Source organism: Argopecten irradians, chromosome 7 (genome assembly GCF_041381155.1).
Source record: "Argopecten irradians isolate NY chromosome 7, Ai_NY, whole genome shotgun sequence".
NCBI classification, from domain to species: domain Eukaryota; kingdom Metazoa; phylum Mollusca; class Bivalvia; order Pectinida; family Pectinidae; genus Argopecten; species Argopecten irradians.
In genome coordinates this window covers 7,398,620-7,413,342 of record NC_091140.1, presented here as the reverse complement: position 1 = coordinate 7,413,342, position 14,723 = coordinate 7,398,620, and the positions used below count along the sequence as shown (strand labels likewise).

General features: G+C 35.4%; 1 protein-coding gene across 3 annotated transcripts; it reads right to left on the bottom strand.

The window, feature by feature from the left end:
• Positions 1–671: 671 nt before the first annotated feature.
• LOC138327425 (uncharacterized) lies at positions 672–14,184 on the bottom strand. Of its 3 annotated transcripts, none has more exons than XM_069273503.1 (4): positions 12,924–14,184; positions 3,103–3,637; positions 2,541–2,714; positions 672–1,813 (listed from the first exon to the last, which is right to left on the bottom strand). In XM_069273503.1, the coding sequence occupies exons 1-4, from the start codon at positions 13,002–13,004 to the stop codon at positions 825–827; spliced, it is 1,779 nt and encodes a 592-aa protein (XP_069129604.1). In that variant the 5' UTR covers positions 13,005–14,184; the 3' UTR covers positions 672–824. The 3 variants fall into 3 exon arrangements, with proteins under 3 accessions (XP_069129604.1, XP_069129602.1, XP_069129603.1); XM_069273501.1 differs by having other exon boundaries at positions 672–2,134; positions 12,924–14,179; XM_069273502.1 differs by lacking the exon at positions 12,924–14,184 and adding an exon at positions 5,633–5,770 and having other exon boundaries at positions 672–2,134.
• Positions 14,185–14,723: the final 539 nt, after the last annotated feature.

Below are 14,723 nucleotides of genomic sequence, written 5' to 3'. Positions count from 1 at the left end.
ATAGCTACACTGTAAGGAACTTAAAACCGAAATCTCAAAATTTCAAAAGAAGAAAAAAAACGGAAAACCTAAGCTCAGAAGGCTCTTTGTATTGAATATGTATAAATGACAACTACTCAAAGTGTGAAAACTGTGTACACATTAGCTTACTTACTAGTGTGAACTCGATATCAACTACTCAAAGTGTGTAAACTGTGTACACATTAGCTTACTTACTAGTGTGAACTCGATATCAACTACTCGTGCTACATCACTTTGAGATGGTTGATCAGTGTTCTGTATTTAAGTGTACATATTTACATCTTCCCCGAGGTCCGTTCGGGTATAGATTAGCGTATATGAATTCTATTCCGCCTAGCAACCAAATCGACTGGAGCTACCAGTTCTATTCTGCCCCAAACCAAAATTAGGATCGAACTTCATTTTGACTCCGTAATACGGTAGTATTAACGAACATAAATTCTCTGGGGCGCTATCCTTAATATCTAAATATTGATTATCAACAAGTCACTAATCAAAATTCTATTAGATTCCTATTGAAAGTGAAAATATATATCCCAAGCTACATTGTCAGTCGGCAGAAAAATGTATTAATATTAAAATTGTTTAGTATTGGTGAAGTTTTCTTCTATTGAAATAAACAGATAATAACAGAACAAGATGAGACAAGGTATCTATATGCAAGTATCGATTCTTCATTTTTTTTCTTATGCTTTCATAAAAATGAAATTGTACGTTCTTATAAGCGTCAACCAATGTTCATGAAATATAAATCAACATTAATTCCAGTTACTAGCGGTAAATCATTGACTAGATTATAGACATCATAACGACTGAATGACACAACAACTGTTACATTTACAGCTGATACATTTGCACTGTTCCTCTCTCATGTGTTCGGAAAACATGTATGTACATAAATATTCCCCGGGCGGAGAATCCACCTGACTTTCGGAATGATACAGCGTAGCCTCCACCGAACGTTGGGTTGCAGAAGGATTCACTCCCACCGGATCGGAATGGCATTTCCGTCCTTCGCCTCTTTCATTTAATATGGCGTCTCTATCCGGTCTATATCGTACACAACTGTTGTGCAAATTAGATTTTGGGTTTACTACCACAGATTCGACTTTAATTGTGTCTTGATTTCTTGAATATACTGTTATCTCAGGCTTCCTGGCATAACGAACGTCTAACTGAATTTGGCACTCACTTGATGTAGATCTCGATGGTGAAGACGGCTGGCTAGAAGGCATGGTGACTTCCCTTGCTGACAAAGTTTGAGAATTTACAGCAGTTTGTAAGGGTAACATAGCATACACCTCCTCTGTAACTGTTGAACATTCTCTTTCCAATAGAGCGTCATTAGATTGAGATGAATGGATATGATCATTGCCGGTTCTGTGGTTCGACTCACATAATTGGTCATTAGGTAGAAAATAGGAGCTTGACGATGACCTTCTACTGGAAGCTGAAGAAACGTAACCTGTATCCACAGTTGTTGGTATACCTGTATGAGTATAGTTGGTACTTTGATACTGATTTCGTATACCACTATTAGAGGACCCAGATTCTGAGTGAGGTTCAATAATAAACACTAGCTGTTTATCGGACGTAACGTTACACTCCCTCCCAGTAGATGTACTGTCTGCCTTTGTCTTATCTGATTTATTAGAACCCATGTCTGCAGATCGCACATCATCACGCGAGACTGAAACCATGTTAAAGTCATCATGTCCCTTTTCCCCTGACCAAGCAATCTGTATGTTGGACGAGAAGTGTCCATGTCCTGGGTCTCCATTCCGTGAAGAACCTGTTGGATATGAATTCCGTTTTGAATTGTCGTGATCATAGACCTGTAAATCAGGTTCACTGTAAGATTTTATTAAAGTAGTTACCATTTCTGTTTTTTCATTGATCCATTTAAGAACTTTCGTATGCACTTTGGATAGCGGTGAGTCATTAGTAACCGCCAACCGTTTACGTCTGGATCTCTTTATACATAATACTAAAACAAATATAGCTAAGGCGAGAATTAACAGGATGATCACGCCGATCATACCAAACACAGCCTTTAATTCACCGCTTAAAACCGCCACCCGAGACACAACGTCGTCCACAGCAACCTCATAATCTGAAATCGGAATATACAAGACACTATTATATTCAATTGCATAGCGTTAAGCCAACATCCCGTCAGGTTCGTCAACCATTTGGTCCCAGGAAGCAACGGACCTATTATCAAGTGAAACGAGGATTGATAACAGATGGCAGCACATGTATACCGGTAGAGAATACCGTTGGAAATACGAGAAATAATACCAGTAGTATACGCTACGAACGAGTGGGCACTCTTCGGTTTATTGACAAAAGCTGCAAAACTAGACAGTTACAAATAAAAAAAAAATGATTGTATTTGTGTTGCTCTGCAATGTACAACCTGGTTATTCCGCAACCGCAGATGAGATGTTGGGAATATGGATCCAATTCGTGAATTATTCTAATTTGACTGATAGCCAAATGCTGGTGTTCAGACTTACCATAATCCTGTCCGTCTGAATGTCCGTATGGCGGGTACAGTACCGGCATACAGATGGTATCATTGTCACTGTCTGACCTCCGACACTCGTCCACCTCCACCGTGTAACCGGGGTACTCTCTGTAGCATACGGAGCACTTAGCACACTCGTACGACGACATCAGGCGAAAGTATCCTGCTCAACAAATCAAAATCTTATAATGTTAATACCAGTGATAGGACTGAGAAAAGATAGAGCATGTACATGGTATAAAAGAATTTTTCGGTGAACGCGTGCACCTGGTTGCATAGTGACTCTACGGGGTATCTGTTATTACACATCTTACAAAACTCAAGATAGAAACACAATTTTATATCCTCAATAATGAACGCGTTGGTGATAAAGCCGAAACTCGATAACTCAAAATCGGCGGGACCATGATGCAAATTTTCGAATAATCCAAGTATTCAAGTTAACTTCAATATGCAGTTTGTATATAGCACAAACAATGTTCTATATGACTTAAAGGGGTATTTTAATTGTATGCGTTAGTTAACGACATTCAATTGTGTTAATTCGTTACCTGGGGAACAACGTCCACATTTTGTATTACGGTCCGTTTTACATTCATTAAGTGTCTCCTCACCCCGCCCACAGAACCGACATGGTAGACAATAGAGATGCAATCCCGGAGTCTCGATGTACGTGCCATTTGGACACGGCTTACACACATTGTCATTACGTATACCGCATGGTTTGCTGACGTAGTGTCCAGGTGGACAAACGTTACACCGTTTACATTGCCGTGTCGCTTCCACATAAAAGTGTTTTTTCTTGCAAGGTTTGCATTCAGCATTACGATAGCGTCTGCAACTTACATATCTATACCCTGGCACACAGACGGATTTGCGACATTTTTTGCATCTCTTTTTGAATCCACCTAGTGAAAAATAACCATGACGACAACGTGCACATTTCGTGTCTGACGTCCTTGTACAGCGAGCACGCATGTATTTGCCGATTGGACAAGCAGAACATGGCGAACATTGACCCTCTCCACCCGGCTGTAATGACCAGTAATTTCCTCTCCATGTGCAATTTGGTGAGTGTGCTGCCACCTATAGGAAATAGAAATACACACGTTTTATAATCCCAAGGCTGTCATGTGAGGTGAAAATATTAATATAACATCATAACTCGAACTCCAAAGCTATAAGATAAATGGCAAAACATGCACTCGAATAAGAGTATTAAAGAGCAAACAAAAATATAATTGAGTGTTACGCAAGAGGAAGCGTGATCGGCACGACAGCCGCTAGAAATATTTAGCTTACATTATATGAAAACACCACTCTGTCTGAAATCCACCACGAAAGAACTTTTACTCAAAGTCACGAAATGATTGGAGTGGTATTTGTGTTATTAATGAACCATAACAGTCTTGCAAACAGAATGGTACCAAACAAAATGGTACCAATGTTCGTGTATTCCATGGCCCTTGGTTCAGATATCAGAATTTAAGTAGATGGATTTCAACCCGGGTCGAAATACTCTCTGCTCCACCAATAATACGTGTTAGAAACCAAGAATGTATACGGGAGTTCTGCGTCCTTGTAGAAACTAAACAAAATTTGCTTATTTAAAGAACATTATCTTACCCAGAAATACATAAAATACCTATATACATGTACTAGCGAAAATGTCTATATGTATTTCCGACAGGTATCCCTTGCCCAAAAGAATCAAATAAAATGTCAACATCCTCTTAAACTTTGGGTGCCGGTATCACAATATGTAGGGGAGTATCTAAAATCTATAAAATGAAAAAAACGTACGCCAAGTGATTTTTCGAACAGAGATCAGGTTCAGAAAAATAGACAATGGGGACTCAAAACAGAGTATAGTCCAGGATACCATACATGGAAACTCATTGTACCTATAAATACACTTTGGTATCTGAGACAACAATGGTATTTCAATTTTTAAATGTTCTGACCGACCATAGACACCATTAAAGAGAAGTCTATTCTGGGCTTTACTACGCGTAAGGTTTTAACAACATATTTGATTGTGTTTTTACACTCTGTGAAGTATTCTGCGATGCGATCATAAAGTATATAACCACATACATCACATGCTGAACATAGGTGATCTAACTACAATAGTAAATCTATGCCATGTATAATGGTATGTGTGTATGATAACATATAGAACGCTTAACAGCCGTCCTACTGACCTAAAATGGATTCAACGCTATAAATTACGGGTTACAATGTAGTAAATTAAACTTCCTCAAAAACTCAACCAGAGTTTTCATTGGCTACAATATAACAATGCTGATATAACCAAATAGTTGTTTAACCCTTTGTTTTAATCTATTGTCCTACTTGCCACGTGTGCTGGTCTACGTGTGAGACTTAATTAGCATACAGATTAAAATAGTGTATACGTATCTACAGCCAACAAAATCGATATCATACTTGTTATACATATGTAATCTAAAATGTCTTCTGTCCGACTACAAGTGATTGTGTGATCTCACCGGAATAACCTGTTTTACCACAAATATTCCATACACACCTCTCTCTTTATATATACCCACACCCTAGATATGTTGTCCATAATTAAATAACACATGTTGTATAATTGTACCCGTTTATAGATCACTGTCCACCCACATAACAACAGATCAAATAAACTTTATAGATATACAATATAGGCCTCGGTTATTCACCGTACAATGCTCTATCACTAATACAGATATAAAATGTCCATGCATATTACATGTATAGTTCACTGTCCCTAATTTGAAACAGCTGCACTCACACAAGTAATATACATAACGATGACGTATACACTTATTAATTAACTTACAAAGTTTGTATTTGGTGTAAGTAAATCTAACTTATGACTAACTTACTTTATGTCGGTTACAAGAAACATCTGTAATTAATACGCGGTATCAAAACGAAAGTAGGTCATGCATTGTGTGTACTTGTTCAAAAGTAACTACATGTACATGTAAACACGTACAGTTGGTCTAACATTGTTATCACAGAGACAGTTAGATTAAATAAGACCATTCATTCATTCATTCATACATTATTACTTACCTGACGAAATGTTACTACACACATGGTTATTACAATAATCAAATTCATATCCAAAGGCCATGTTCAACACTGTAGGTAGATACGAGCGCTCGACTGGAGGAATTACGTGTTACTATAAATAGATTTATTTGCGCATGTAAGGAAGAGCATACTAACCAATGAAGTCAGTTCAGATAATGAAGCTGCTAAGGTTATAAAAATTCCATACATATGCAATCATAAGACATATGATAATACCACATATACCACTAATATAATTGTATATTTCTAGGTGGTAACTGTATGTATCAATATGATATGTACGTATCATACATATATATAGCTATACTAATATATACATGTATGTAACCTACCTACATTTGTACGAAATAAATACCGAAGAGAAATTTACACACCAACAACAACTACACTATATAATTGAAATACAGACTTTTTAAATTATACGGATGATTTATTGGCTCGAAAGTATGTTAGCTCATAACTAACGTGAACCTGAAGGTACATGTACAGGTATATGCTAAATCAAGCTTACATTTGCATCTTATTTAAATATACTGGCAAATTAAATATCAACGCTTGCTACGCTCTAGTTAAATTAATCCAATTCATGTTGTACTGATCTGGTTATGTACTGTTCATTTAAGGAATGATTTTAATTTTTTGTTGTTTACTGGTGTGTAAACTGCATTTTTTGTACATATATTTTAAATGACGCGCCGCGTCATGTTGAAATATATGTACAAAAAAAGCAGTTTACACACCAGTAAACAACAAAAAATTAAAAACATTCCTTATATTTACATTTCGACCGACCATTTCATTTAAATTTAGTGTTCCGGTGAAATAAACCTTCGTTTTTTCAACGTTAAACGATTGATGGAACAGCTGAGTAATTGATATTGGACAGTGAAAACGAAAATGTAAATATATTGTTGTTAATGAATGTATAAAATAAAGTCTACATTAAATGTACTTTTAAAGTATTTTCTATGACCACTATCTAGTCATTGTTGTGTTTCAACGATCTATTTCCATAATTAATACAAAAAGGAATAATTCTTCAGAAATGTACACAAATCTCAATTAATATTTACACCAATAAATAAAAACAAGTACAAATCTCAATTAACATTTACAACTTTAAATATAAATATGTACAAATCTCAATTAACATTTACAACTATAAATAAAAGCATGTACAAATCACAATTAACATTTACACCAATGAATACAAACATGTACAAATCGCAATTAACATTTACAAGTACATTTTTTGTATAAATAAAAGCATGTACAAATCTCAATTAACATTTACAACTATATATAAAAGCATGTACAAATCTCAATTAACATTTACAACTATATATAAAAGCATGTACAAATCTCAATTAATATTTACACCAATAAATAAAAACATCATTAATCTACAATAGGCATACAAACTATAGAAGAATTTTAAAACAAAAAGTAAACTGATCCAGAAAATTTATGATGTATGTAACAAAAATAATATGACATTGTTTTTACATGTGCTATAACTGGGCAAAAAACCTGTAATGTACACTGTTATCGCTAATACCAAATCAAATCCCTGCTGCCTCCGTCAGCGGAGTCTCTTCTTGTGTACCTCTGACGTCATAAGAACCCCCATTCGCGGTAAAAAAAAATAAGTCCATGGAAATAAACATAAAATCATCAGTACACTTCCAACATTTTTTTAAAGGCCCACTACCTTTCCGGAGCAAAATTTAAAGGTTTCTTAAAAACATTAATAACAAAAGAAAATACATATCGATGGCTTAAGATGAGGTTACAACACCCAACATATGCAAGATTTCCTGTCAAATGTACGATAACAGTGGAGATTCATTTCGCTGTTTTGCCGTCTGGCGCAGTGATAGTCAACTACCGCGCGGCATTTAGGACGACGGCGGGAAACATAAAACGACCCGCGTTATGAAAATTAACATTTTATTTATTCTAATTAAACAGTTCTGAAGGTGATGATGAGTGGGCTAGTAAACGTAAAGTTAATAACTTCTGCGACTCTACAAAATTATTGATCTCGTTTTACATTCCTATATTAAAAATTTAAAGCCGTTTCGGAAAGGTAGTGGCCATTTAATTCGCTATATTTTTTTTATTTTTTTTTCGTTATTGTTTTACGTTAGAGAAGCAAAAGCAATAATAAAGTTATATGGATTATGAAATTTGATACACAATTCACTATAATAACAACATCAGTTTGATAACACCATTACCAATGTCAGTTGAACACATTTCTGCTACATTTTCATGCTGTGTGTTCCATTTCAAAATGCATGCACTAATAACATCATCTCTATACTTTGTACAGATATATATATATATATATATCACTGGCCGATCCAACTGGATTTCCATAAGTGAAACATCAGCCCAGTTATCGACACTTTCTGAGAAAAAGCGAACGCCTATCAGGCCACTACCTGGTATATGTATTAAACATCCCTTAGTGGGACCTGTAACATTGTTAAGATTTATTTTGGCGCCTTTCCGTTGTGTATATTAGTTTATTTCCCCAGTCGACTAGATTGACAAACACATCTTGTCTACGTATGCTCTTCTTCCCGTGAGAAAGCAAAATAGCGCTCGAGATCCTTGCCAGAATGATAATATCACACAGTAAAATACACTAATGTTAGCTTGATCATGGCCTACTGAACTTGATAGTTCGAAAATATGTAGGTTATGTTTCAAAGTGAATTGTACTCGTATGAAATACTAATCTTTCATATAAATTAATGTAATGTTGTCAAATTCGAATAAGGTTAATTGTTCAACTTTGAAAATTAACAAAGGAGACCTAGGAAAAACATGACAAATAAAAGTAACTCGTTGAGGAAGTTGTTTATCTCGTGACTTTTAACTCTGTCTTTTTCGTGAAAACTTTATAAATCGCGTTAAAGGCACACTATACAAAACGTCAAGTTACATTCGACCCCGATATTGTTACTATTTGTAGATATAGTTAAAACCAAGCTATATCAAAGAATATTTATAATAATTTCTAAATAACTTTGGTACAGCAATCGTTGAAAGTCGATTCTTGTAAACATGCCTTCATTTGAAACTGGTCGCCATAGAAGTTACGATCGTTGCCAAACAGAAGTCGGAAAGTTCATAACCCAGGCCGTTTTCGATTATACGGTTTGACTGGTTGGACCTAGTTGTTCGTTTATTAATTAATTAAACCTGGTGATTTTATATTGTTTTCAGACGAGCCTTGACAAAGCCCTCACAGGCCTGTATTAAAAACTGCAGGTCCGTCAGGATTTATACTTGAAATAATGGCTTTAACCAACGGTCGAACCGATTGTTCCGAATAAACGAAAACGGCCCCGTTCTCGGAAGAGTTCGGAAAGACGTTACGTAAACACATTGTGTTATCGGCAACGACGTTCCATATCGGCCATATCGAAACGTGTAACCCACTTAGCCATGCTCAATACTTATTTAATTTTTAATCAATAGTTTCCGAATCAGTATTGCCCATATTGTCTTTAGTCCTATCTCTGCATGATTTATAAACGGATTTTTTTTTCAAAATTCTTCTAAATCACGAACAAAATAAAACACATCCGGATATTGGAACTTTAAGAGAAGCATGACGTCACGACAAAAATGCAATTGACATCACAGCAATGGCGACAATATATAATCAGCATTAGTCATGAAACGTAAATTTGCCCGAGATACTTGGTATTTTTGAGTCTGTGCATTCGGGTATCAATAAATAAAAATAAAAATGCTAGAACGCTGATGATACATTTATACATATTAGCAATTGTCAAAACGATAAAACTTCCAAATTAACGTACGTGTTTCTAAAGTGTAGTAAAATGTATTAAATCTGTAGTGATAACTACGAGTTACTTAGAAACAATAAAAAAAATAACAAATTTATCTGGAAATTTAAAACTCTTAATACTCATAATTAACATTCAGAAGAGCATTGGATTTGACGAAACTACAAACCCAAGGAGTCACTAGATTGTTGACAGACTGTTATTAATGGCAGAAGACAATGTAACTAACACGACGTTGTTTATCAAAAGCTGTTTACAGTATTTACGACCATGAGGGCAATCATGTCGCATTCAAAATCATTAATTAAAATCAGTTGTTGCAATCTTTTAAAACAAAAACAAAGCAGGCGTCCTGTTGTTGTAACCAAACACTAATATATCGTGTAATGTGTTGCTGTATTGATACAAAATACCTTGGTGTAACAGGACACAGATATCCAACTCCATTATTAGTTATATAGTCAGTTACTGACCCCTATAAAGTCATAGAGGGTCAGTAAGATTTATAGGGGGCGAGGGCGTAGCCCTCGCCTCCTATACTTCTTACTGACCCTCTATGCCTTTATAAGGGGTCAGTAACTGACTATATAACGAATTTATCGCATCGAGGGCCATTTATTTGTTTCATTAGATCTTTGTTTCCTATTTGTTTTCTCAAGAATCCGATATCAAACCTGAACTAGCTGGCGAAGTATACAACAATCGCCGCTTTTTAAATATTTGGCCTACAGTAGGCCTACGTATGTATATAGATGTATGTATTTCTTTCCGGAATCTGCAAATAACTGTATAAGGAACCTGAAGAACAATTTTGAGTAATTCATAAATCAACAATAATTCGACATTCCTAGTGCACAATAGGCCTACCTCAATGCGACATCAGACTGGTTGTATATTGAAAGCATCACAAACAAAAGTGACACAAACATCCATCCAACATTTATAGCGCAGACTCATGATCATCTCTGCATTCTCGCTGAGATAATCACTTAAAGTAATGCCGATAAATTAGCTGTAGAGTGAGGGTTGATAGATCTAAAGATACGAACCCCTCCATTTGTTTATGGTCAAGAAAATGCTTGAATTTCACCGCGTCATCAACTTTCAAACTGGCGTAGGGGAAGCACCTCGTATTTAAAAAATGCGTTTCATTTAATTTGAAGTATTAAAACGATTTTAAATGAATTTTACATAAAAAATAATAAGTAAAATATATTTTACGGTAAAGAAATGGTATATTTAGTTGAAGAGAATGTGTTAAAATTTTGAAGCGAGGGCGACAGCCGCCATATTGCACCATAATAAAATTTACTGACCCCCTATAAAGTATTAGGGGTCACCACGTGACGGCTCTCCGCCAATTATTTGGGGACATTTCTGTCCGAGGTGCGATAGGTAGTGCTATAGAGTAGACCAATAGTACTCATAAACTATTTGTGTTATCAAGTTTCCAGAGTTTCTGGCCATGTCGTGCATTCTGTTTTAATTTTGTTCTTTCAATGCCATGAACGTCATGTAAATAACCGATGTTCTATCGTACGTCTGACTGTATCTTTAGTCTGGTTAATTGGTGGAGGAAAGCTGGAGAACCCGGAGAAAAAACACCGATCAGCGGTCAATACCTGTATGCGTTAGCGAACATTTTGAATTTTCACGAATGATGATACATGTAACTCTTCTCTAGGGATGGAGAAATTCTAACACATTCTTACACAGACATGAGATAATGGGATGTAGATGTAAACCATCTATAACCACATCGTATGAATAATGTTTTAATTCAATTTTGCTTGATACGAGCATTTTAATTGGCTTAAAAATGTACTTTATCAGCCCATAAAAGACAAGATGGCGTCGCCGTTTGTAACGTTGCTTCTGATTAGCTGAGATGACGGCATAATGATTTCATAGACAAAAGATTCCCAAAATGAATTTTGAATATTGAAGAGATTATCTTTAGAAAATTGAAAATCTGAGTGTACTCTTATCATAAACCGCTTCGCGGTTTATTTAGAGTTCACTCAGATTTCTGTGTTATATCTCCATAACATAAAAGATCTATTCAAGTTATTTTTTAAGTAATACTGACACAGTATTATATATAGAAAGAGGGAGAGATCGAGAGAAGAAAAACGATATAGAGTCAAACGCCTGTACGAATACCTTTATTGGTTAACATGCATTCAATACCATCGTGGACACTGAAGTATGCATTTTATAGCTACATGTACATCGCAGAATGATTCAATTACCATGTGTATAACATCTCATACATACGGAGAGGGGACCTATGATAAATATACATCAATGAAACTTAATCGTTGTTGGTTGACTGTGATACTATATACACACTTTGATGTATTTGATTCTAATATTACAGATATGTTTAGGAGAGAATTACGTCACCTTTAAACAGTCTAAAACTCTAGATAAATGATGAACAATGTAGGCGAACTGCCAGACGATAACACTATTGAATAAAAACAGACGGATTCTATTGAAAAGATTTACATAAATATAAATGATTCATCAACATGTATGTATAAACTAAAAGCTTCTGGAGTAGGACGAAACGCTGAGTGTGTCAAAAACACGACTAAATAACTGTTTACTGCTAAAATGTAATGTTCTTTGAACTCATTATCGCACAGTCCGTGCATGCATAATATTTTTAATTGTAATTCATTTAATTTTAAGGAAGTAACTGGAGATCATTTCACAGATTATGGTTGTAGCATCTGGGAATCCCCTTTGCCCAGTCACACAGTATCATTCGTACAAAATGTCCAAGGTAGACTTATTTTTTGTGAGATGCTTTTATAGAACAAAATGTCTTCTCACAAAACTACGATTTTTGTGTAGATCCGCTATAAATTGTGTTTTGTTTTATAAAGAAGCCACACATTAGTAAAACAGATTTTTGTAATTGCTAAGCTTTCCGTTGTTCTGCGAATGGTCCAAATTGTATCTGATATCCGATCACTAAGTGCTTTAATTATATTTACTTACAAATGACTTAAACTCTACTCGTTTCGACTCTCAAAGAAACATAGACTTCCTTTTGATTGGTATTTATCTATTGGTAACAGGTTATGTGTATTTCATATATGTCCTATATATGTACACTATGTATATTATTAGATGAAGAAAGACAACAAAGATGATTGTGGCTAACTCGAAGAAAACAAATGAAGAAAGGTAAAATGTTAACGAAAAGTTACACATCAGCTACAATAGAAATAACATATGAAAGATGTAATGTTTTGTCATATTATGATATTCCTATGAACCACTCCCGGCCTGTGGTTACGTAATACAGACTGACCCTATGGGTGTTTTAAATATTACATCATCATATATATATATACCATTCATGTATTTTTTTAAAATTTATATAGAAGTTTCCGTATGATAGGTGTAGCTGTCTTAGTCGGAATACTTACGAATGTGTCCCCATACCAAACATAATACAGCCCCAGACATGTAGATAACGTCACGAAGGTAATGGTCGACGACATCCGCATTCACACGCAGCATCTAGTTCAAGGCAGGCTTCTTTTTCATCAGCTGTGGAAACCCAGTGGGCTATTTATAGAGTACAGAAATCCCAATATCGAAGTAACTTTGTGACAGATCATTAATTTGGTATGCTGATCTGGGCAATGAACCAACAGGACACAATAACATCAATCATGGCAAGAAAGTTTCTAAAAGAGTTTCCGGATTTTTATGTGTATGTTTCGTTTATAGTTTTCTTTCATTTTAAAAGGTAGGCAATGATTTGCTTCAATGACAATAAAGAACATAATTAGCTGGCCTGGTATGAAGAGCGTTTCCGGATAAGTTCGTTATACTCTGACAATGCCATGCAACACTGTAAGACGAGTACATCAAAAGGTAGCGTTTGATTTGTTTTTGTTCTTAAGATAAGGATAACAATACGAACTACCCTCTTTGACATTTAGGATAACAGAGAGAAAACAAATGGCAGACGTGTTACATTACAGTAAGTTTTCATATGCATACATGTGTATGTATATTCCTTCATAAAATCTTTATCTCGTTTGTAAATGTGTTTGACGTGGAATATGGACTTGATCAGTATGATTTATTTTATGGCATGTTTCCCTTTGAACAATAAAATATCCATTTGTCCTTAGCAGCTTGCTCTCAAGCGACACTATCACTGTCGTTATATCTACTTAACGATAGTGATAGTAACCCCTGGAATTATTGAGGACGCACCGATTGAAAATACATCCTAGTTCAATTAATGTTGCGGTTTCTAGACAGTTGTACAGCATGTTAAGAATGATTCACCGCCGATGAATGGTAATCTTTAGTTTACACTATTACCATCGTTGCAAAGTTTGAACGTCTTATTTTTACTTCATTGTAAGAATTTAAAATGATGCCCTATATGGAAGCGTAAACAACAAAAGTTTAACAAATTATTTTATATGAGTTGTGAGTTAATTAGACATATACACCCGATTAAACATCAATTATTGTCCGAATGATAAATATTAATTCAATAAGTTAGTTCTATCGGCTGTGGAGCATCTTTAATGTCATGATGGATGATACCTGTATGGTAATCTGAAAGCATGTTCAAAGAACGATAACTCAAACTGCTTTCTGTTTAAAAAATGTAAAATCAACTGTCAATGCTTGCATAATAACAGTCTGGTCCACGGTTTGCTAATTAATGAGGGGAAAACGGGGAAAGGGAGGGGAGTATTAAATTACCCCTTACACGGGAAAATTAGAATAATTGAGTGAAATGCTTTTGCATGTTCGAAAAAGGAAAATTAAGTCAATTATCGAGATCGTTTTATACTTTTTGAGGAAATGTTTTTTCATATAAATATATAAACATGTGGAAAATATGAAAATAGCCATACCCCAAAAATAAGATAACAATTAAAAGCGAAAATGTGATACCTATATTTTTGCTAAGAAAGGTCTACTTGAGTTAGAATTCCCATGACAGTCTCCACGCGTAAAGGTGATAACTTGAGGACTTGGGTGCACCACGCTAGACCGATGCTCGAGTGAGGGGCAACCCACAAGAGAAGACAACGACTCTGGCCACAAAGGACTTTGTGTTCCTCTGGGACCGTTTCAATACGGTTCTTGGGATTGTCCTACCACCAGAAGGCATATATCAGAAGGCTGAGACTTTACCCTAGCCTTAATGAACGTGTCGCAGGTTCAGGTGTGTTGGTTCCTTAGATTTCTGA